This window comes from Pelecanus crispus, chromosome Z (genome assembly GCF_030463565.1).
Source record: "Pelecanus crispus isolate bPelCri1 chromosome Z, bPelCri1.pri, whole genome shotgun sequence".
Taxonomy (NCBI): domain Eukaryota; kingdom Metazoa; phylum Chordata; class Aves; order Pelecaniformes; family Pelecanidae; genus Pelecanus; species Pelecanus crispus.
Window position 1 is genome coordinate 1051227 of NC_134676.1, and position 25930 is coordinate 1077156.

Genomic DNA, 25930 nt, shown 5'->3' on the forward strand with positions numbered 1-25930 from the left:
CAGGACGCTGAAAAGCTGAAATTGGAGGAAAAAATACAGCATTTTGGATTTTTATTACCCCCAAATGGGGTATCAGTCACAAAGCTGAGCCTTCACTTACAGAGGGGTACGAACCAGTGGAAAACGTAAGCGATGGGGACTTGCTTGGTGCTGAGCCTTCCTCACAGTCCAAACACAAAGAAGAGAGATTTTAGTTCACTGAGATACAACCCATTACAACAGCCAGGATGTTAAATATGCAAGAAGGAAATGTCCGATTAAAAATACATAATTCAAATCACTCACCTTCTATAGGATTTGGAGAAAAAGGTGAATTTAATTTTTAAGATTTGATTTTGTTGCTAAAGCCAAAAACCAGATTTGAATTCGGGCATAATACACAAAGATTGGCAGTTTTCTGCCATACAGACTATTTTTTCTAAATACTATCTCTAAGGCTAAGATACAGATTTTCATAAACCACCCCTTTTTTTTGTTTTGGTTTCCTTCAGGGACAAAATTCTGCTTGAGACACTGATCTAATCACACCAAACTCCAGAAAAAAAGCACACTTTAGACTTACTAGTATGCTGAATTTCACAGCATGCTGACTGAAACGTACAGATCCCAATGAGGAGAACAGCGTCACGAACCACACGATCCATGCAAATCCGAGTAGTTTTCTGCATAACTGATATAAAAACACAGCCAACAAAATGGCATGCTCTGCTAGCGGGCTCATTGAGAACAATAAGATCTGTTATTTGCTGTAATCACACTGTCATGTTTTTGGTTTTGTTTAAATTAAGTTACTGAGCCAGTTTGCCTAATTTGCTCTGAAAGGCTGCTGTTCAGGTGCTCAACTGATTTATTGCTTCTGTAAGCCATGATCCTGAGCGCTCGCTCGTCTGTATTAATTGCTGCTGCTGGCTCAGCCTATCAGCTCTGCAGTAGGTGCATACAATTAGTGGGGAGCAACCTCCTCTTCCCAGGGGTTGCCTGCAGTGGCGATTTAAATATTTTCACAATACGGAACTAATGGCTCAAAAGCCATTAGAAAAGGTTACAAGGTAGTTGGTGGAGTAAAAAAAGAATCGTGTGTTCACCAGGAGTCTCAAGTTTACCCCATGTTAAATTCTATTTTCAGATTAAATACATTTGGGATACTATACAAAAACCTCTAACGCTGGAAACCCCAATTTAACAAAACGTGTGAAATATCCGACTTCACAGTCCAAGTAATTTTGTGCTTGCTTACTTTTTGTGCGCCTGCATGTGTAAAAATGGATTGCAAAGCCACAGTGCATCTTGAAAGGTAAACCTCTCTCCAACATACACAGACACAACTCCAGCAGCAATAGAAATACTGTGAAAATAAATATATTGCTTAGAAAAGGCATTCATAGGCTGCAGTGATGAGACTTTTAGAAGGTACTACTGAGTGGAGAAGCCTGAATATCAGGCAGTAAACACCACAAAAAGGCAAGAATCCAAAATTGAGGAAAAATAACCAAACGTGCAATATCTCATCCCCTTCGTAAGGCAACAGCCCCATACCAGAACTAGAGACCTGACCCGCGACCCTCACCGCACGCCGCTTATCCTCTCCCACCGCCCTGCTCTCCCACACCAGGTTTGCCAGCGCTGCCCTCGTCCTTGGGTTTGACAGATTTCCCTGGGCAAGGGACACGGTGGACGCACACCTAACGCAAAAGCTACCTCCTTAACGGCAAATCCCTGCTTCAAACCCGCATGTGGGAGCTTTCCAATGTTACTGAAATTGTGTTTCCCTTGAAAAATAATTATTTCTTCATCCTAACCTAATGACTTAATTGTTTTGGCTGAGGGCTTCCAGAGACGTGGCTGAACAGTCTAAAGGTAACTGGTCAAAGGTGTAACATTTTACAAACACGGCTCAGTAACAGAAAATGTGCCTTAACACCAGGCAGTACAACCCTACACGATTACGCAGACACATACACTTCTATTTCTGTCCAGAAATTTCACTTGCTTCCCCTCCTGCCCAACAGGCAAGAAGGTCAGCTGCTATGAATTTGGGACATGGTAATTAAAAAATGAAAAATGGTTTCATGAGTCTGTGTTAGGAACCCAACTGCTGTCTAGCTTATTTAATCCAGAAATCAGAAAACTGGGGTGACTGCCACTGATTATGTGATGTGGAAACCCTAAAATTCGCTTTGGAAGGAGATACGTACACGTAGCCCGCAAACACGATATAAATAACTCAACGCTGTGAACATGCTGTCGCATATGACACTGACTGAGTTAAAGGGCAAAACGCTTATCATTAATAACTATATTGATGGCAGATGCTTAGAAAAATACACTGCATTAACAACAGAATCAAGTATTTTCATATTCAGGACAGAACAGTCATTCGGATTTATCAGCCCATTAACTTTATAAACACAGCATTAGCTGCCGTTTAAGTGCGATGTGGTGCATCTGTAATGAGAAATTCTTTGGGTGGCATTTTATAATTAAATATCTCATGAACTATTTGTAAGGTCAACAGAGATTAATGCAGGATGTCAGGCAAGGTCACCGCATGGATTTCTAGAGAATTCCACCCTCTCAAAAAGGCATTATCACAATTATTATTTTCTTAAACACAGTAAATCACAACGTGCACAGTTTATACAGCAAAAACTCTGCATGCGTTAACAGTGTAAATGAAGAAATAATTAATTTTGTAACTTATTTTGAAATAGAAAATATTGTTGCTTTAGCTATGCGCAATTTCTTTCATTACTCTGGATAACTCACGGCACAGAGTTTTGGTATATGGTAACAAAACATGGTGGTTGAAAAGGTATCACACCTTAGGCTGAAGGGGAGGAGAGGACTCATCAGGAGCGGTTTCTGGAAACGCTGTCACACGGCTGGCCAGCAGAAAGCTGCAGCAGCTCCCAGCCGTCCCTCCCCGCATCCCCAGGCAGCGAGCCGGGGGAAGGAAGCCGTGCTCGTTCCGGGACTCATGCCGGGGCAGCCGCCCAGGCTTCACTCGGCAGGTACGGCGTGCTGCAGCACCAGCAACTCGAACAGTCGCTTGAAATTACCTAAGCGTTGCTGGTTCACACCACCACTTACGTCCTACAGCCACCTTTCACAAGACCAGACTACGCCTTATCAAGTCTTCACCTGTTCTGGAAGGCCAAAAATATTTTCTGTGCCGTTGGAAGACAAAGAAATAACTGTATGCATTTTACTATGGTGTCTGAAAGTCGTAACAGGACACACGTCAAAAAGAAAAAAAAGTAAGTCTGAGCGCGTACTAGGAATTTTGCTCTTTCTTGTTCAAAGAACTGAATTTCTGAACAACTGTCCAGTTTTCAAAGTAATTCCTTCTGCACTATTACATATGTGGAGTAAAGATGAGAACGGCCTTTTAACAAGTACGATCATATAAGGAAAAAACCAACCTGAGAGGCCTCCGACAGCAAATGTCGGTCTGGGGCATCACGCTGACACCCTTCCTCGTCGCGGCTAGCCGAAGAACCCGCTCTAGGCGAGACGCGTCGCAGGCACATACGGTAGAAATGACTCAAAGCCCTTCCTAATACCATACCATACCTGCCGCTGGAGGTACTGGCATGTCAGGACTCGGACACGGCCAACATTACCAGCTAATTAATCTGAGAGGAAGAGGAGTTCATCTTGCAGAAACTTCCAAAGACTTCCCCAATTTTCCCCGCCTCAAAGAGTATATAGCTTAAAAATACTTCAGGCCTGCCACATACAAATCCAAAAGACGCGTAGTACTTCTAAAACCCTTAAGATGAGTTTTCTTGTTCTGTGAAAATGCCATATTAGGGGAAAGAAATTGCCGTTGAAATGACTGTATCCCCTGCCAGGGTACCTGCAACACGTATTTGCTTGTCAGGAAGGAGCACTCTGTTTCTGACTAAAGCAAATCATTATCCCCAAAGCTCATTAGTGTTCTCTGCTCCCTCCCTCCCCTCCCTCAGGTAATTACTCCTGCCATGGAGGAAAGCCTGCACTTCCCCTCTCAGGCTTCCTAAGCTCCTCCACACATGCAAACAAGCCCAGGTCTGAAGAAATTAATATTGTTCTTATGACCGAGTTTTCCAATTCAACTTCCTCTACTTGAGCAAAATATCTGAGAAAACAGTAACCTCTCACCTGTGGAAATACAACATTGCAGTGTGGGTTCAGGGCAGGTCACACCACCAAGGCAGCAATACTGACTTAAATTCTTATAGTAAGGGCTGTATGTAGAACCTCATGAAGAAGATCAAGTTTACTGCTAATGCCAACATAAACCAAAAGGATAACCCAGTACCTCCTGTATATTTTTTCCTCCAACTAGTCTTTATTTCTGATCATCCTCTGGCTCTTCATCCATTTCAGGTACTACTTTACAGACTTGATCTAAATTTTCAGCATTTTAGCACGTCAAGCTTCATCTACATTAAAGACTGAATTTCAACCTATCAGTCAGCCAGACAGTTGCACAGTGTTTCTGAGATTATGATTAATAGGAGTTCAAAGCTGGAGTTAATAACTCGGCTAAAAAAAAAAAAGAAACCACCAGCTCGCAAATAGATAAACAAAGATACTGGAGGAAAGAACTTGTGAGGATCAAAGGCGGGTCCAAGTGTCTCAGCGTGCTTCTGACAAAGCAACACCACCAACCACCAGCTGACACGACCTGTACAACTGTGGGAATGGCAAAGACACGGCACTGTTGGTGGAAATGATCCGACTTCTTTTCCACGGAAGATTAGGCAACGTTAGGCTTGACAGCCTTTTGGAAGCGAAGCATAAATGAAGCCGATTCCGCTTGTGGAGTGTGCCACTGGAAGGCTGGAGAAGACAACGCTGATCTCTGCACCACCAGCAGCTTCTGAACAAGAGAGAGAGCACTCTGCACTGCTCAGAGTCTAATAAAGATGTCAGCATCCTCTTATTTGAGGAAACTCTGAAGGACAAAAAAGCTTACTTTGACTCTGCGCCCAGGTATCAGCCCGGAAAGATAAGAAGTCTGACTCAGCCTTGCACTGTAAGAGAAAGAAACAGAGAAGAACCTGTTTTGTCCAATGCAAGATCCCTTGTGCCGGCTGATCCAGAGACACGGGAAAGTCTTCTCCACCCTTTCATTTCCCGATACCGTTTGAAGAGACAAATAGCTTAGAGACTTAAACTGGGCAATAATGCAGAGCACACGAGAAAACAAATAGAGACATAAAATACTCCGCTCCAACAACCCCAGTTTAAAAAAAAAAATTAAAAATATAGAACTCTGCTTTAAATACTTGTATATGTGCAAGAAACTGTAAAAGAAGAGGAAGCAGAGAGCTGCCAGACCTTTTAATTCAGTTTGCAAAGGGCTGACAGAATAGTCCTGTTTACTAGAGCTGTGGATCTACAAACGAGTTATATGAAGATGTCAGTTGAGAGCAGTGACAGACCTCTCCCTAGGTTTCTCAGGAATACGACTTGGTTTGTGAAGTGCTGCACAGCCGACCCTACACTTCCACACTGTCACAAGCAGGACTGCACGTTTTTCAGATGTGAGCACCGTGCTGTGTGCATGCTCTCCCAACCAGACTTCCCTCTGCCTTTCAAAAACCAGCGGAAGAGGCACCATGCTTCAGGGAAGATGAATTTCAACCATCTACTGCGTGGAGGACGGCGGCTGTGCCTACACCAGTGACTTCAGCAGTGCTCCACGATGTTCTTGAGCTTCTGAACGGGATCTTCTACAATTCTGTAGAAATGGCTGCTAGCTCAGCGCTGTCGTGTGACAGCTAACGCCTTCCCGCGCAGCTCCTGGGCACAGTGCAGGGCTGTGTGAGCAATGGACCATCGCCGGTGGGCAGGCTGCACCCCACCACCCTTTCTGGAGGCTGAGGGAATTTATCAGCACGGGTGCAAACCATCCCGTGCCAGGCCTCAACAGAAGAGAACGGTCTATGGTACGTTTAATCTATTAGTGCAGTAATAAAGCTATGTTTACCTATTATTGTTATGGTATGACATTACTGTGTAACTAAAAAGGCAGCACTTCATTAAAACAAAAATATCAAGTTTATCATCATTATGAAACTTATTATCTGCATATTTTATAGGAAAATGAGTTGGGAGTAAAAAATGACTAGGAAGAAAACCCCCAGAATAAATTTTGCACCTTTTCTGACCAGAAGTCTTTGTAGCCTGATACAGACACTGGGAGCGAGACCATCTCTCGTGCAAGCAAGCAGAAACATAAGAAATGAAACCAACACAAAGCATGCCCTCAGTCATGCTGTGACAGACAAGGCCTTCAAGACCTCTTGTGCTGAACGGGCAGAGCACTGCTCAGCGAGACAGCCAGCCCTCCCCCAAATCACGGCTCGGTCTGCTGCACCGACCGGTGCGCTTTGGAGCTGAGCGTGGACAGCCCATGTAGCCGGGGCTCCAGACGGAAGGACAGCCCCCCTCTTTCGTCATTACTACCAGTCCTCCTCCATAGCAGCTTTGAGCTGAGACAATACGCTGGTTTTCAATTATTTGGGTTTTTTTCACTTTTCTTCAAAGGCACTTGGGCATCAGGTGAAGACTGAACTAGCGCAGGAGGAGAAATCCACTGCTGTGGAACTATTTTATAGCTAGCCAGGCAGTGGATGTTTTTTCAAGCAATACTGGCAGTGAGTCTGTAGCGCGTCAGAGAGATCTTACAGAGATGACAAAGGGGACTTTTGCCAGACTCCACATAAATCAAACAAATACCGGCATGCTCAGGAGCCTGGCCAAAATAATTGTATGAACCCAGGGCGCTGCAGTTGCATTTGCTTCTATCAGATTTTGCAACATGACCATGGAATAGTCAATGCATAGATATGTAACCATCTTAGATAAGATCACGTTTACTGTCCATACTGAGGATAATTACTGCATCAACACTGCAGTGGTAGTTTTGATACAGGACCAGAATGTAACACTTCATACAGCACAGCCTGAATTCCACCATTTTCTATTAAAAACATGTCTGATTTTTACATCAGACCTCTTGCACGCTTCCCCGTGCCCTCATCTCTCCTCATCACCAAGTACGTTTTCCTATAGCCTACTGATCCACATCCCAAAATGTCTGTGGGTGAAGTCAGCAGCCTTGCCAGTGCTCAGTTACAGGGCACCGACTCCACCAAGAGCAAGACCTACCAAGCGCTGCAAACGAAGATCAGTCAATGGAAGAGGCAGGACGAGCACTGACGATCTCCTCCCTCTCCCTCTACCAGCTCAAGGAATGTTTTCAGGATAAAATAAAAGAAGGAATTACATAAATGCAGTCTGAAATGCAAGCATTTGGGTTTAACCGGAGGAGAATAAAGGATGTCAGAATTTCGGCAGAAGAGCTGGCTGATGCCAGAAAGCCCCAGACTGGTTCTCCCCCGGGGTCGGTGCCTCCCCGCCAGCAGCACCGCTGCAAAGCCCACACCCAGCCACCAGCCCCACCGCTCCGCCAGCACTGACTCCTCGGCAACCTCTTAGCGCGCTGTTGCTTATTGCGCGTTCAAAATTTCTAACCTTCATCTCTTCCAGTGAGAGGGTATTTTACATGAACCGCTTTGTACCCAAATGTAAAGTAACACCCCTTCCCGCCCACCCTCCTGCCCCACACACAGCGCGAGGGAAAACAGTACCCTGGGTTACTCACACGTATGCCTTGCCAAGGAATAATTTGATCCACCGCTAGTCAAACCAAATCCCTCGGGAATTTGACTGGAACTACGTGGCCGAGTGAGAAGTTTTGGAGGTTCGATTTCAGCTCCAAATTCTGCCCCGATCACCCCCAGCAGGACGATGGCCGTGGCTTGCTTCCGCCGCTCTTCATAGGACGTAGATATTTTTTTCATTTGTGGGAGACCAGACAGACAGCCTAAAATGAAAAGTAAGAAATATGAGAAAAATCAAAAGCAGGGTTGTTCTTTAACAGTGCAAACAACATTGTGTTTCCCAGAGAAAATAAAAGCGGTTTCCGTTTAACTTAAATCGCGCCTTCAGGACTGTTGCTGCCCTTACCAGGAGTTTTGGCTGCTGGAGATGATTCCATTTTACATCTCAAAACCTACACTGTACGATAGCAGTCTAAACACCACCTATTGCAAGGTGCGTCTTCAATGATACCCACCCTTCAGAGACTGTCACGATCTCACAGGAAAAAGAGCCACCGGAAAACTGTCTAATTTCATAGTTTTATTTGTTCACTTGATGAAAGACCTGTGGAATTCTGTGTCTGCCTATTTTTTGTGAAAGGTGACTTTTGCTTTGCTTCTTGTTAATTTTAAATTTGCATAACAAGTTGTGATTTTTTTCTTTTTCTAAGACAACGGATTTGTAGGAGAACGTATTTGTATTACACAAAAGCATCTTTTTTTTTTTAGGATTCACCATCACATTCAGATTCTTAGTAAATTTTAGCTAACAATATATGCCACTAAACCAAACTGTATTTTTGTGCACTAAAACGTTACTATGGTATTTTAACAAATATTCTTAAAAACAGTGAAAAAAACCCTTCACTTCATTATGAATTTTAAATAAAACTAAAATCTACATCATTAGTCCAATATAGCCCAGGGATTTTTATTTTCACTAAGCAGACAAAGTTTATTTTTATTTGGAGTAAGGAAACAAAATCTTAGAAGAAACTGACTGGAATGAAGATACCATATTCATTTACTCTGACAAGTACAGTTCACTTTTACCTATAACACTGGTTCGCAGCGTATGAGGAAATGCCCTACCATATATTCTCCACAAATGATGCATCTCAACCCTTCCTACAGCACGCCTGTTACACCTTTGCCGAGAGGTCGGAAGGCGCCACCTGGCACTGGATGAGACTTCGCGGGCTTGCAGATTAACGAAGGGTGAATTAGCGAGGCGCGCCGTACGTCTCTGCTACTGGCGTTCGCGGGGCGCGCCAGGAAACGCAACGTTACCCGCAAGAGCTGCGCAAATCTGAGAACCTGTGTTCGAAGCCCATCCTTGGCCGGTCAACCGCGCTGCGGCTGTGACAGCGATGCGCCAGCCAAAAGGGAGAGAAAAACAACAGAAAGCTTAGCAATGGTAGGGGAGGAAAAAAAAAAAGAAAGGAAAAATCAATAGTAACCGCCTTCAGAGAAAAAAGGGTGAAAATGGGCTGTAACAGACAAAGCAAAAAATGTAACCGTTTTAATCGTTTAGCAATGGCCTATCCCCCTCCCGCCGCCTGCACACCCGTTTCTCGCTGCCATTCGCAGACGGTGCCTTCGCACCTCGCACCTTCCGGCAGCCTCCTCCTCCCCGCTTCCCGGGCCGCCCCCGCCGAAGGGCAGCGCTGCCGGCCGATGACGGATGGCGGCTCCCTCCCCGCTCCCCGCGGCCGCCTCTCGCCCAGGTGCTCCGCCACCGCCCGGCGTGACATCTCAGATCAAGATGAATTGGCACAAACTCCTGATCCGAGATTGTTTTATACCGTTTAATTTAGTTTCTTCCCCTGCTTGGATGAGCACAGCTCTGGTTATGGATCTCTATTCTGCGGCGCTGCAGCGGGCGCGGGGAGCCGGCAGCAGAGCAGATGCGGAGCAGGGAGCGCGGGTGCTGATCGATAGGCGAGGCGCTGACCCCGGCCGCGCCGCCCGCGCCGGCCACGGCTCCCAGGCGAGGAAGAAAGGAAAAGCCAACACATGTGCCGCTTCCAGTAGGAAATTAAACTACGGGGGCACTCGGTGCTGCGCCCTCCCCCCGCCCGCCTTTCATTTGATTACGGCGATATGAAGTTAACCCTTCGTTAGGTCCCGAAGGACGGATTTCAGAGCATCCTTCAAATTACAGCTCTGACGCAGCAGACCTCGCACGTTTCAACTTTAAATGGCGAATACCGAGCTCGCGGGCACCCGCAAGCTCCCCCTCAGCCCGCGGCCGGGCACGAGCACCGTCGTCGCGGCACGCGACCATGCGCTGGGTCTGCGATGAATTCGGGATCCGGCAGGAAAGCTCCCGGGCCTGCAGCGGCACGGCGCTGCACCCGGCGCAGGCTCGCAGCGGAGCTAATTCCTACCGCCGACCCCGTGACTCCAGCGCCCAGATGTCGAGGAGATAACTCTTTGTTAACCAAACAATAAATTCCAACCACAACAGCCTGGGAAATATTCTCAGAGTGTTTCATTAGCAATCTGGCATGTGGTAGTCTTTCCCCTGCTCACTGCTGCAGCGTAGGATTTTCTGCCTCAAAAAAACCCCCAAACCCAAGAAACTAAAAAAAAAAAAAAACCAAAAAAAAACCCCCAACAAAAAAACTAAAAAAAAACCCCAAAAAACCCCACCCAAACCAAAAAACCCCCAAAACAACAAAATCCCAACCCTCCCCCCAGCAACATTCTTCCCCAAACCCCAGATGAGAGGGGGAAAAAAAACCCTTAAATATTTTTGACTTGACATTTTTTTTTTTGTTTTTTTAAATTACTAGCGGAAACACACAATTAATTGTAATGATTTTCTACAAATAAACTGACAGCCATTTGGGAGATTTTAAAATGAAATAATGTCTATAGAAGTAGTCCTTTCTACAGTTTCATTTGTCTCATGAAAATTTGGTATTTTCTCACAGCGACGTGCCTCCATTTAATCATGCTAAAGGGTGACACAGAGATCCATTTTCTTGACAGGACGGTTGATCACCCTATCACAGTAAGAAAATTAATAACCTCAAATAGCTCTATGTGGAAAACAGAAGCTACGCCGCTGAAAGGACAAAAACGTTCTATGTTTTAGTTGTAAAATTAACACACTTCCAGAGCCACACACCAAAAGAGAAACCTATCGTGTCCATGCCTTTACCCAGCCGGGTTTTCTCTAGACAAAATGACCATATTTAACATTTCAAAATATCTCGGTTTTTGAGAATTAAACATCCACAACTGCTGAGAGGAGGCAGCTTTACAGATAGCACAAAGCATATTTATGAAGTGTTTAAAATACAGGTAAAATATTTCAGAAGTTTAAATTGTTTAAAAGGCTGCGAGATATTGATTACTTCATTTAAAAAGCAGTCAGAGAGTGCAGCCACGAGGTCAGGATAAATTTAACAGTTTGAAGCACTTTACTCTAAAGATCATGTTAATTGGCTTTGTGCAGTTCTTGGGTAAAATTAATTTTATCCTAGCTTACAATAAAAGGATTAAAAGACAAATTAAGTTCTCCAGGTTTAACTGGAATAGGAATCAATGGATTTGAATTAAGGCTGAAGGTGGTTTTATGAAAGATGGACTGCTCCCAGCTACTTTACGCCGGCTCTTGGGCGCATACCGATGGCGCTCCCGCTCTGCACGAGGTACTAGAGCCCCGCAGCAGCAGGGGCCAGACCCATTTATTGCTATCGCCCGCACCGTCTGCGCGGCCGGCGCTGCCGCGGGGCTCCCGAGCCCACCAAAACTGCGCCCAGCCCCGCTCCGGCAAGCGGCGGCCGCCACGGAGAGCCAGCCGGCTGCAGCGCGGGGACGGCGAGGCGGCACGATGAACTACGGGGCTGCCATTACGCCCAGCGATTTAAACGTAAAGGTAATCACCGAGATTTAGTCGCAACGTTTAACGTGCATAAAATTCTTTAAAGCGAGAAAGAGCTAGGAAAGATGTCGCGGTAGCCCCACTGCCATTGCCACACGCTCCGCCAGCCGAGAGAGAATCCTCATCGGAGCTGAAATACAGCACAGACCGCAGCGAGGTCTGCGGGCTTTCGGCAGCGGTAAGCCCATTAAAATAGATAATATTCTGAAAATACAATACGTTGGAAATGAGTAAGATAATTTGCTCAAGACCACTAACGTACTTTGTATGAAATCTGGTAGAGAACTCGGACCCTGCACCCCAATCTGGTATTTCAAGGATACAAAGACAACCGACAACCGAAGCCCTCTGGATTTTTGTCACAGCGCGTATTTCCCAGCGCTGAGTGAACACAGTCAGCAGTCACTGTCTACACACGAAAACTTGCAAACTAAACTCCGTGTAAAGCATCGTCGCTCTTCCCTCCTATCTGCCAGGTCTCTCTTTCTGCATTTCTTTGGTCGGATTTTCTGTTTATTTATGAAGGGGAGAGATTTGTAACTGGGTGGGTCGGGATAAGGATTTCTATTCATCCTTCCTCTCTCTCTAAGACCTGAAAAAAATATATAGTTAGTTAAATTCAGAAAATCCTCACAGTCATTCCATCAGATGCCAGGACGTGAACACACATCAAATGTGGGAGAGACGGAACTTGCTGCAATGACCACTGCAACTGGTCACGTCTGGAACTGCAGTAGCTTCCCTGTACCAGGTGGGATATTATAAAAGAACTCACAAGAGCTATGGGGGGAATGCAATTTTGCTTACATTCATCTTGGCCATCAATAGTTCAAAATACTTCTTCATGTTAACTGTACTGTTTTCTTACAGCAAATAAATTTTACATAATGCTCTGCCTGTGACCTAGAGAGAAAACAGCAAAAACCTTGAAGAAAACGGCACGCTAAACATGCCTACGAGAGACGCTTATCTTTACCTTTAATTGTTCAGGATTCTTAAACCAGTCAAAGCCATGCTATGGGTTTGCCTATATTTCTAGTTTTTAAGATTATATACAGAAGACTAATTACTGTAATTTCATCACCTCCTGAAAGCTTATAAAGCCAGAGTTCACAATGAATCAGAACTGAAAGATATTATAAAGAAATAAGAGTAACAGAAAGCGACCATGAGGAAAGTGCAGAAAGTCAGGAAACAATCTGCTTTATCTGCCCTTATGAAAACTGTGGTTACTCATTACTAACCTCCCATTATTAAAAGTATTTTGATTGCCTGAAAGTGTAGCCATTCCTATATACACAGCTCCCTCCACTGGCACAGCAGAGAAGGGTCCTGCCTGTGCCCGGCATGGAAAACGGCAAGGGATGCTTAAATAGCCTTAAATATTATTTGTTCCTGCTATCAGACTGTAAATGCAATACACATGAGAAAGTTTGGTCCAATAGACGGAAAAATAAATCTGTGTCTAAGGCCACCTTTTCTTTCACCCTTGCCCTCTGCGCACAGCCTCTGCTCAACTCGGGAGCCGACGTTCCTGCCTGGAAGCGCCAGCGCCACGGGAAGTTGGGGAAGGTCTCCCGGGAAGCCCTGCCTGCCCACCCCCAAGGCAGTCGGTTCTCACCGCGCGCCCCCGCATTCCTCAGTCACTGCCTGCACTCGGGACGCTCGCACTAGACCGTGCTGAACACCACGGACAGACCGCGCCCGGTAAAATCACGGGTAACCAAAAACTGCGACAGGGCTGACGCCCGGCTGGAACGCGCTGCCACGCGCGTGCCGAAGCTAAAGCCAGCTTTGCCAAGACTTAACTTACGCGCTCGTTTTCCTACCCCTTCCAAGAAAAAGGCAAATAGATAAAGCTTGCTCTTTGGAGCAACTTGTTTCTGTTTTCAGTCTTTTGTCCGTTGATAGTGAAAAATATCTGCATATATGGAAAACTGACACATTCCTGAAGTTACCCCTTACAAACCAGAGCAAGTCCAGTGTCTTCAATGTATTTATGAGATTTACATGAGCACAGACAGGAAGGTCACATACTTTGTGAACATAATTTTTTTTTTTTCCTCCCGCATAAAAAAAAAAAAAATTACCTTCCAACTTGACTGCCACCGTGACAGTCAGTATGTGGCAGCTGAGCACAACACAGAAATCTGGCAATCGTGGCAAGTTAGAGACACCTTATCTGTGACTGCTGACACTGACCTAATATTTACCTTCTACCGTTATTATGCATTTTTTATCATTTTCATTTTTGCTGTTTTCATAGTACTTCACCCTGGGCTGTTCCAGGAAGCACACATGAGATGGAGAATCAAACACAGATTTCAAACACTAGCTTGCTCATTAAGACATAACACATTTTGTAATCAATCTTTTTACTATTCCTATAATTGAGACCAGAACTACAAAAGATTAAAACCCAACTACACTGCAGCATTATCTATATACAGTTCACAGCACACTGTTTGAATTAAATTTGCTCAAGAGAAGTAGTACAGGCATTTTAGTGTCGTAACAATTAGTATTTTTAAATTAAATCTTTTGTTATGTTTTACAAATATACCTGCTTTTGAACTATTAGACAGGGAAGAGAGCCACATAAGAAGAAACCGAGACATTTTATGAAAATTTCCTGCACATTTTTATTATTCTTACTGATAAGGCACGTGTTTTAAAAAGAGGTATGTATACGTTTAGATAATGGAGAGGACTTGGTAACACCACTTGAAAATAAATTTAGGTAAGGATGTGCAAAAGGATTGCTCTGGAATCAAAACAAAAGCTTGTTGGGTTTTTTTGTTTGGTTTGGTTTTTTCCTCCCCCAGAGGTCTCCTCCCTATTGGCACACCGAGCTGATTTATTTGATAACGCCTGTCTTGGTATTTTCTTTTCATGTCTGCAGCAAAGCATTTGAAGTAATGAAGCGTTGTTACTACTGTAAAAATCGCAAGTGTTTAAACTTTATTTATCTAATATTTCACAGGACATCTTACAACAGAGAAGTTTAATTATTAAATATCAGTAAGTCACATAGCTTTGTATTATTAAAAGCAGGACATTTTCTGGTTTACTTTTTGATAATACATTCCCTGGATGATGCTGGTAATATGGTTTCATGCAGGTAGCCAGCTGCAGCAACTTTGAAAGAGAGGAGAATTATAAAGCCTCTCATAGTGAATAATAATATTTATTAGGCGAGTATAGAGTATTATTTTTAGAAAAGACTGCTGCAGCCACCAAGAGATTTACAAAAACTGGAGGGGGAAAAAAAACCCCAAGTTCACCTTGGTTAAATCTTTCATTTAAGACCCTATCTCAAATCAAAGGGTCTGACCCCACCAACGACCTGAGGTCACACACCGGCGGAGGTCAGAGCCCACGTGCAAATCCCCATCGTCCATCCACACGCCACACCGAAACACGCGCTACTGAAAAACGCCCGTGTGTTTGTTAATTAAAAATGGATAACGACAGCCGTCGGGAATCCGCTGGCCTCCAATCAAAGCGTTACATAGCAGCTATGGGCAGCCTTAAGGGTTAAGACGCTGATTTTCTTCTGCAGAGGTGGTGCTATTTTAAGCCAACAGCGTGTTTAAATCCACACCAATGCAATCAATACGGCACTGCTCTACTCAAGGTGAGACCAAATAAACCTGTCGGAAGCTCTGAGAAATAGGCTTTGCAGTACACACCGAGTGCTAAGTGCCTTTCAGTCCGGAGATCTGTCATTAAATAATCATTAGCCATCGCTCATTCTCCCTAAAAAGCTCAATGCCCGAACTTGTTCGGCATCCACCGGGCATCAGCGCCGCCCCCCCGTGCTCATTAGCGCTCCGGACCCGCGTGCTGCCGTGGTCCAGCACACCTGGGAACTCCGGGATGCTGCTCGAGAGCGGCGCGAGCGAGCGAGGACCCGCGTGCTGCCGTGGTCCAGCACACCTGGGAGAACCGCCGCGCTGCCAACGCCGCGCCGCCAACGCCGCGCTGCCAACGCCGCGCCCGCGCACCCTCCAGCCTGTCCAGCCTCTTCCGCGCACCTGGAACGGTTTGCAGATGAGCGCGCACGTTACGTGGCTGTGCCTTGCAACAGGACAAAAGACAAACGCGTAGTACAGCTCTGCGCTTACCCGCGCGCTTGGGATTTACCAAAATCCTTCTGCACCTTGGAAACGCTGAAGAGCACTGCCTGAGTCCCAGGCTGCTTCGCGCGTTCAGATTAAAGCTAGTGATAGATGACATGTACTAATTACTTTCATACAATTCCAGATTCTTAGCCGGCCTTGATGCAACTTTTTTTTTTTTTTTTTGCAGTAGGAAACACTGACATGAGTACCAATTATTTCTTTATAACGAGGCTATATGAAACCAGCAGCAAACTGATTTCATCTGCGTAACTGTGAATACTGAGGTTGCTACTGTCAGTCACTAACATACTAATAAAAAAAACAACAACAAAAAATTAATAGTTACTGACTACCTGAAGTAAAGCAATAATAAACTTCATTTTTGGAATATACCGGCACAGAGGTTAACCTGTTTTCTCTTAGCAAGAGCCGCTCCTTTTCTCACTAGTGTTTTGGGAACTCTGTGCTGAAAATGTGTTTGCTTTCAAAAAGCAAGCAAACAAATCAGCTGTTCTCTCCAAGCATGCATGTGTTTTCACCAACAAGCTCGACTAAGCAATCATCACCTTAAACTAATTTAATTCTGTTGTAAGCCACATTGCCCAAAGTATTTAATAACTTGAGAATTAATTTTATCACAGTGGCATCTGGCTGTTTCATACCACATCTGAAAACCACAGACATCAGTTATGCAAGTATTAATTGTCCCCTAAGGTTGCCGCTTCAATTTTTAGATGCAGTTTTGTGCTGCAATTTCCAGAAATCTGTATTTCTCTTCCTCACTGCCTACATAAATGAGTCATAAATAAAAGCATTTTAAACGTTCATCATACCTTTTCAAAATTCTGATTATGATCACTTTAACGTCATTTCTAATAAGGGAAGTTTTGATGCATTAACTCAGTGCTTTAAAAACAGCAAGTCACGCTGAATAAAACATGCCTGATATTTCCCCATCTGAGCAGCAGAATCCATTTTGTCTTTGACTATTTCCCTGCTCTCAGCCCTGCAAGGAAGCAGCATCCTCACCCATTTTGTGTTCACAGATGCTGCAGCACAGTGAAATATTCCATCATAAAAGGAACGGCACAGCAGAAGAGAAAATTCCAGTAAACTGCAACAGATTAGAATAGTGGCTGCGAGACACACTTGCTCTATGTAGCAAAGCGTGTTTTCTACAGAAGCCCAGCAGCCTCATGAAAATTACAGTGGGCTGTCTTACAGCTTTCTAAATGTATGACACCTCTGAGCATTTAAATAACTCTACCATTAAATTACACACAATCTGTAATTCCATCGGGGAAACCAAATATTACAGAATAGTGAAAGACTGCATTATTAACGTTTGTATTCGAAGTAACTAATTTGCACACAACTAAAGCCAGATAAATGTAAACATAAGATGTATTTTTTCAAGAGCATTTAATAAGCTGTTAATAAGAGACAATTAAAGAAATTTATTGTTGAGTTTGAGATCTCTCTAGACATAGGTAAGACTTCAGTAAAACCGGTACGGATCTGGACTTCACATTCTGAGGTAAGATTATTATTTTATTGAAAGGCATTAAGAGTAAAACTATTTTACATTATAGTCATTTTGAAACCAAATGGCAACTTTGCTGATGCTTTATGAAAAGATGTTGCTCCTATTGGAAATCAATAGGAAGGCAGAAGAAATTAGATAGCTATGATTTGCCAAGAAATCAATAAGAAATCGAGCAATATCAGAACCCAGGTTCTTTAACTTTTACATATTAAAATTCGACTTGCATGTAAACAGAACCGTATGGATTTACAGGAGAAAACACGTGAGGCGCCATTATATTTTTCTGACCTATCTATCATATCATGTCTGACAATTTAAGGTATTTTGCTTTTAAGACCTTTCTGATTTTGACAGATTAAAATACGTTCCCACTGCCTAAAGACATTATTTCATTTGAAATGATTTAATGCGTCCTTAAGAACAGCTGTAACACAAAAAAAAAATCCCCGCCAAATCTTTATTCGCAGATGCTTTGCATCAGCCATCGCTGGGAGGGGCGGGGGAGCTTCCAGCTGCAAAGGCACCAAACCTGCACCTCGGGAGCTGCGCTGGAAGAACGATGCGTCACGTGGAGCAGCACCCCGCGACAACGCCAGATTTTCTATATAGAAATATTCGGGGGGAAAGGAAAGCTTTCAGCAGCACGACGAAGGGGATTTAGACTGAGATAGGGGTTACAATTCGCCGGGAATTTCCCCCCCAGCTTAGCCCACGAAGCAGCGCGCGGGGAGGTGCGCTTCAGCGCTGTTCCCGAGCCGCCACATCCAGCCTTTGAGCCCCGGGTGGGTCCCGTTATGACCCCATGGGTGCACCCGCGCGCTTCAGAGCTCCCCCTGCACCTACAGACGGAAAGGAATTCCGCTGACACTGTGAAACACAGATTTTAATATTTATTTGTTGGGTTTTTAGCAATATAGAGAATCTTTAGACCAATATTCTGTAATAGTCAAAAATTTTATTCAAGCTATAGTAGGCTGTACCTTTCCGTGGGATGATTTTAATCAAATAGTGCAACCAACAAGCCTTCATCCTTATTTTCCGATTCACTATCACCTAGCACAGCTAGAAACTGGAAGAAACAAGCACCAAAAGGCAGGCGCAGGTTTGCGCGGGAGCAAGAGGCAGCGGCAGGGAGGGAGGGAGCCGCGGGGCAGCGCCAGAATCACGCTGGCCCTGCCAACGCCGAACACCCCGGGCTGCGGCCGGGGAGCCCCGGCAGCGAGGCGGCGCGATGCTGGGCGATGCCGCGGGGCGATGCTGCGGGGCGGTACAGGCGGGGAGGGACGCGGCGCTGCCCTTCAGCACGCGCGACTCACACACGGCTTTATCGAGGGCTCCGGCGCTGAATGCAGAACGCGCTCTATTTGGCTTTCAGTCAATTAAGCTTTAAGCTGTCAGCAAACAGGACTTTTAAGTTAATTTTGAATCACCACAAATCAAGTTGAAGGTTGTGAAAGGGCACGCTCACACGCCGGCATGAAAAAAGGCGGTTTAATTGCCTCTGAATAGCTATTATATGCTGCAATTGGCCTATTGAATCTTAGATGATCTATTTATTTATCAAAGTGCAAAGACTGGTAAAAGAGTGAAGTGTAGGAACTTTAATCATCATCTCTCTTGCGTAAGTAGGTAAAATTAAAGGTTTTTTGCATATAAAAAGTACTATTGAAACGATAAGCTTTTAGCACAGTTCGATATGTTTGCACTGTATTTTATCTCTGAATAGTTACAGCTGTCCACACTACAGCTGAAATGTGAAAACAAGCAATTGCCAATACAATAAGGTATTGCTTTTTTTTTTTTTTTTTACACTTCCATCAGGTTTTTCCATATACTATCTAGAAAACTGATGTTTTGAAACCGCTAGCTTGAAAACCTGACTATCCAGAAGGAGGTATAGAAAAATGCTATAAAATGCTATGAGACCAGCTGCTATTAAAACACGTTACAAAAAACTGCTATGAGTTTCATAGCAGACCTCTGTCTTCGTGAAAAATACTTTTGTTTAGACTAAAATGACATCAGACAGCACCAACAGGAATGGGTCTTCAGAACTTAAAAGTTGTTTTCACTGATCTACCTAGAAAAAACACAACACAGACTAAGGAAAAACCATTTTTAAAATGTATCAATAGCACTAATTCATTTTAAGAATAACATCCTCTAACTTTGCTGTGACTAATCCTATGCTTGAAATACCCAGTTAACCGTGGAAAGCTGGTTTCTCGAGACAATGCGTATATATATGCACACGTCAAACAGTAAAGTCTAGAATTACTACAATGAACGGACACAATTTCTCTTTTTGTAACTAATACGAGAAGATGCTGTCAAACACGACTAGTCCAAGCAGCTGCGATTCTTCACTTGTGCAGTGACACAAGGTTTTGCCTAGGCACTCTCCTTCCCTTCAAATCCCACTCACGGGGCAAGACAGCCTGGGGGAATTCACATCACTTCCATCAGGTTTTTCCAAATACTCTCTAGATAACTGATGTTTTGAAACTGCTAGCTTGAAAACCTGACTATCCAGAAGGAGGTATAGAAAAATGCTATAAAATGCTATAAGACCAGCTGCTATTAAAACACGTTACATGGTACCCGAAGGACAACCCAGGACCCTAATTCCCTTGAGTTACTGGGAAGAGGTAGGGAAGTCTAGTCTACCCTTGATTGGTTTAGTGAGGACTTGGCAGTGTAGGTTAATGGTTGGGCTGGATGATCTTAAAGGGCTTTTCCAACCTAAACGATTCTGTGATTCTATGATAAGGGAATTCAGAACAGCAAAGTCAGGAGCCTAAAGGTGCAGACTGGTACCTGCTGTTTATTGTTCCAAATGCCAGCCTGGTACCCTGTGCAGCTTTTGTTTTTCATTGCTCCTGCCACCCTGGGGGAAGATTCACAATCTAAAATTGTGGTAACAGCTGCCTTATCCACTTAACATCGACCTCCGTTAAAACCCTCCACGTTTTATGTTCTTCCTATCATCAGGTCCTGCAAAACTTGCGTGAAGAAGCGTGGTTTGCATATAAAAAACTGAAGATTTATGCAAGCTAAAAAAGGCCTTCAAAAAAATTATTGAGAAGTAGTGAAGAAGATCTGCCAAAAGGAAGCGTGTGAGAAGTTTCCTCTTCCAGCACTGGCAGAGACGATGCGTGAGGAAACGACGCGGTTATGACCACATCCCTCGTCTGCGGCTAACCAAGCTGTCCCCTACCATGAGGGGAGCCCAGCTGGGGCGCAGGAGAAGGGCCACTGCCACGGCGCGTGCTGAGGCTCCGTGGGGCCGGGGAAGGGGCGAGCGGGGCTGGCCGCCGGCTGGCCGCAGAGAGCACGGAGGCAAAGCCCCGGCTGGGCGGCGGCCTCACGCCCTTCTGACCACCTCGGGCTCGCTTCGAGCGGCGGCTCGTCCCACGGCGCGGAGACGGGCCAGCCAACTGCTGCTGATGCGGTAAATTCACCTTCTGCCGCGGACTTGCTGGATTGCCGATGGAAAACAGCTCACTCGTTGCATAAAACAGAAGACACTGATCTCAAACTACAGATGTCCGGTAAACTTAAACAAAAAAACCCTCCCCAGACTTCAGAAGTTGCTGCCAAGAGTAAAGGAAATCTTAAAGAAGTTGTACGTTATATTTAACAATACATTGGTCATCAAGTAAATGATTCACGTAATAATAACCAGCACAAGCTTCTGGGAAAGTAATCTCCACATGGAAATTCCTAGAGTCCAGCAGTTCTTGTGTCAACGTTTATAGGAACTGTCTTCCACAGGCAAACAGTTAATTTAGGCAGCACTGCTAAAAGCCATGGCTACTATGCACGTCGCCAGCAGAACCGCTGCGTAACGCGCTGGGTCCATGATTAAAGCCAAGTCACCCCAAGGCACTTGCACCTTGCCAGCACCGTTCCATTCAGCACATGCAATCAAGCTAAAACTTGCTGAGGTGGACTAAGGGAAACGGGAGAGATGTTTGCGACTGTTCGCCACCGCACACCGTTCCGAAATGCCGGACATTAGAAGAAGCTGTATCAATACTGTCACACCTTTTTTTTCTTTTTTTTTTTTTTTAGGCAAGACAACTGCTGTCAAGAAGCTGGCTAAGAACGGTACCAAAGCTGGTGGCCTGGACATGTCCCAAACACATCGCCCAGCAACAACAGAAACCAGAAACTGTTTAGACACTCTCGTACGTCAACCATCAAAGGAAACGCCGTACAGAGATTTAAGCATATTCCTGCCACACACTTTATGATTACACTATTATTACAACCAGAAAAAGAAAAAAACCCAAAGACTATGAGATGTATAAAGTTTTTTCTTGCAATGCTAGCCAAAAAAGAAATGCAACAGAATAAAAAGAAAAAACAAAGAAATGAAGACTCTCAAAAAAACCCCACATTTTAATATGCTGCTTTTATAACCTGTGCCTCTAAGACTCCACTTCTACACCTGGAGAGATTATTCTAAATAATTTCTTTTGACTGTAACAATCTTTCAAAAGTAATTGATTGAATTAAGGAAAACATCACGCTGAAGCGTTTCTGCCTAATGTCACTGAGAGAAGATGAGCAGTCTGACGAATACAATTAAGGTAGAAATGTTTTTCTAAGGCAGAGAGAACTAACTTTTCCCAAGTTAATATGATTTTTCAGAGTAACTGCAGCACAAAGGGAGACTGCGCAGCACTGGAAGAAGACATCTGCCACCAAAACAACAAAAGAATCAGACGAGAGTCCGAGCTCGATTATCACAAAGTACTGACATACAATGCACACAACGATGCCGACTTCGCACTTTCACGCGCAAAATAAGACGGTGTAAGGACTGATACGACTTAGATACGTCATGCAAAGCTGAGTATTAAACTGCACACCATCAAATAAGTACAGATATCAGAAAGTATACAAAACTAAACGAAAAAAGTCCTCTTTTCAAGTACAAAAGCAAGCATTTGTAGATGAATGCATGTTAAAGACTGCTTCTCAAGCTACACTAAAGAGATCAATATTGAACACAGTCTTTCTTCAAAACCACACTGTCTGCAAGTGTAGCTTTCATGTAATATATTGATTTCATTGAAACCCGTGATAGATGAGAGAAATATTTTTAAATTTGAAAAGTTACTTCTACGATGCAAGTCGTGGCCTCTAAATTAGTACGTTACAGCGTAAATACAGAGGTACGGAGAGAACGCTAAACTTAACTACGAGATGGAAACGGCCAGCCCCAGCCCCAGCCGCTCTGCCAGGCTTTCACCCTCGGTGGATTTGCTCCAGCTGCACGAAACCTGCGCCCAGGGTACCCGCGATCCACGGTCCGCGTGCTCCTTCGGAAGCAGCGCCGCGAGACGGCACGCTGCAGCCCGCAGCCAAGCGGCTGCTGAACACCGGGAGGCCGGTGAAGAAAAACCGATTTTGCTTCCTACAGAGGACAACGATACTTAACAATGCTTCAATCCAAGTCAGAGCTTAAAACCTATGTATATTGCCTTTTGTTAAGTAAATCATTTTGAAATTTTATTCAAGTTTGCCAGCTTTTTCAGCCAAGGCAGTTTTAATTTTTTTTTCAATTTTTTTTTTTTTTTTAAATCTGCAGTCATTTTGGAAGCGTCAGTTATTTCTAAGTGACTATAACCGCTATAATCAAACACAAGCTGGCAGCCCGGCACGTGGCCGGCGCTCTGGCAGCCCTCGCCCAGCTCCTCCGGCAGCTGCCAGCCCGGAGGTGAGGGGGCGAGGACGGACCCCGCCGCCGGGCACGGCCCACCGCCCCGCGCTCCTCCGTTCATCAGAGACCACCCCAGCAGCCCCCCGAGCAAACCGCTTCTCTTGAATTAGCAGCTCCTCAGTGGCTGCGCTCTCCCGAGGCTGACAGACGCCGTTCGCAGATGTCGAGCCCGCACCCCCGCACAGGGCAGAGCTCTTAATGGCGCTTACGGGCCGACATCTGCTTGGCTGGCAGACGCCCGTATCTTTTCAAATCCATGCAGCTTTGTTGAAAAACGCCGTGTTTTTACATGAATTACGTTTCTTTAAAACAAAACAAAACAGAATTTTACCTGTAATTTCATGCTTCCTTGTAGACGGCTAATTACAAATCGTAGGAATCTAGATTCTCAGCTAACTTGGTATACAATTATCTTAGACACATTTCTCAAGGTGCTTCAGGATTCCTGTTAGTACACACGAAAACTCCATTAAAAATTAACTTTTATATGGTAAATAACCTGTGTCTGTGAATTTGCATTCCATTTTTAATTGTAACAGAAAAGACTAAGTGACAGAGATGAGTCAGTGTGTATTTTCTCTATTTTCATAATTAGCATCTGAAAAGGATAAAGTTTGCTTTAGGTGATAAAACCTCACTTTTCTGGTGTTTTACACAATAGTCAGTGCACGATATGGTAAATGGCTTTCCAATGAGTGATTAAACACAAATTAAAAGCTTCTTTGATCTCTCTATGGTGGGCTTTGCAGATACAAAAATTTATGTGACAGGGTTTGTGGAAGGTGCTCAGGTTCAGTCTAACCTACTTAAAAGAAACCCAGCGGGAACTTTGTCCAGAGCCTGACTCTTCTGGCACCCTCATTGTGCTGAACAGTGGGCCACTGGCTTGTTCGCTGGCCATGGCAGATGGTTTCATTTGTTGTGTACCTCCACTCCACCCCAAATTTTCAGTGGAAGTCTGGCTGGTAACGGGAGGGACGCAATGGGCAACGGCACCTGTCGCTCCCGCTTCAAAGAACTCCCACTCCAGCAGTAAGAAAGAGAATGAAGAGAAACCACCAAAGTAGTCCAGAAGCTCGATATATTATTAAAAATTTAACAAAAGGAAAAAAAAAAAAGCATAGTATATGACTTAACAGGTGACTGTCCACAACTTGCAGTTTGCTGAAATATTTTCTTCTGTTACAGTGTAAGCCTTCAAGTAAAAAATTGTAATAACACACAGAGAAAAATAATATATCACCTAGGCACTCATTTAAAACTACTTCAAATAGTTAGATGGTACCAAAATCAGAAAGTCTAGACAGTGTGGGTAAAATATGAGGTGCTCAAAATAGGAGAAAATGCTGGAAGTTAAAAATGTCCGCAAATGCATTCCACGTACCGCTGCACTTCAACAGCAGCGATGGCACAGTAAGATACAAGACAAATCACAGGAACCACAATCCCTGCCCTTACACTGTTGCATCTTTAACACAGACAAATACTCTCCCTGATTAAAGAGTTATTTTTAAGTTTACAGCATGGGTCAATCTAGCATATTTCTTGCTTCTGACTTTGCCAGTTAACGGATAGTTATTGCTTAAAAAAATACTACTCACTATGCCCAAAAATAGATTTGTGGATATTGACAGAAGAGATTTAAAAGAATAAATTTTCAAGTTGACGAACATTTATCAGTAGCGTTCCTAGATTTTATCTTCCGTATAATAGTGCGCATGCCAAGGCTTCTCACTGCCGGAACGCTCTGCTGTCAGCAATGACAGCGTCCGTGCAACGCGCAAGGCGACCTCCGAGTCTGCTCGACTGAGACTCCTTCTGGTTACACATAAACAACGCCTGTTTTTAAAGCATCCATTCACTGCCTCACTCTGCCACAAGACATTTTCGAACAGATCTTTCTCCCTCTGTGCAAGGCATGACCAAGGGACAGGGAGAGGGCTGGACGTTATTTCTTCCCATTCCGTGCACTAAGACGTCACGGCGGCACGCAGGGGAAAACGGGGGGTCCAACCGGTAAGCCCTTACCTCCGCAGCTAAAGCAGCCCACGGCCCCGACCTCCCAGCCTCTTGGAATGACAGATCCTTAGGAATAAACTGCATTTCTCTTCAATTGCTCGCTATTCCGACACAGCAACCCACTACGCCGTATCACAGTGTTTCCTAAAATGGTGTTTATGTCGGCTCAAGTAGAACTGAATGAAAATTGTATCCGCTGCCATTTCTATTTATGGAAATACCAAACCAGAACAACCCCTGCAATAACAGCGTATTTAACCTCGTTACCTGTCAGGCTGCCTGTTGGAGCGTTACCGTTTGACAAGCAAGGCAGCTTCAGCGCGTTGCCAGCGCTGCGGTTCCGTTCCTCGGGGCAGCGTTACCTCCCAGGAGCAGGCACAGGAGCAGCCACAGCAGCTGAATTTCCCACCCACCCACGTTTTATTGTCATACAGCTATTAAAAAACACAGCACAGAAAACCCATAAACTGTTTGCTGTTTCATAGCAGACAACAGATTCTGTAACCAAACCGATAAGGGGGTACAAAATCTGTTCGCTATGGTCAGAACGACATTCCCAGCACATCTAACCCTTACAGAAAGCTCCTCCAAGTCTCCCAGACTAGACCAAACCCTCCAGCAGAACTCTTGGGGCTTGCACCCGCTTCCACCTCGCACACAGGTACACGGCCCATGCCTCCAACCACGGCAAGAAAGGGCCGAAGGAGTTCCAACACGCACCTTCTCTCCCAGCAACGCGCTGCAGCAGCGGTTCGGCCGAGCTCGCTGCTGGGGGAAGCACGGGCCAGTGCCGTGGGCCAGGTGCGGATTTAACACACACAGAGGGGTATTCTCGAAAATCGTGTAGCTACAAAACCGAGGCAGTCTATACCTCTACAGCCTTCGCAGCTGAGCTGGCTGTACATGCCATTCAGAGTTCATGGAAGGGGGAAAAAATGTTTTAAAAAAATTAGCGTT

The 25930-nt window shown here is 44.6% G+C and overlaps 1 protein-coding gene across 1 annotated transcript in view; it reads right to left on the reverse strand.

Moving 5' to 3' along the window:
- Positions 1-25930, reverse strand: part of WDR7 (WD repeat domain 7) — a 143961-nt gene that overhangs the window by 61841 nt on the left and 56190 nt on the right. Inside the window, exon 21 of the mRNA XM_075727208.1 lies at positions 7661-7882. Coding sequence (XP_075583323.1) covers positions 7661-7882 — 222 coding nt within the window. The remainder of the gene's footprint in view (positions 1-7660; positions 7883-25930) is intronic.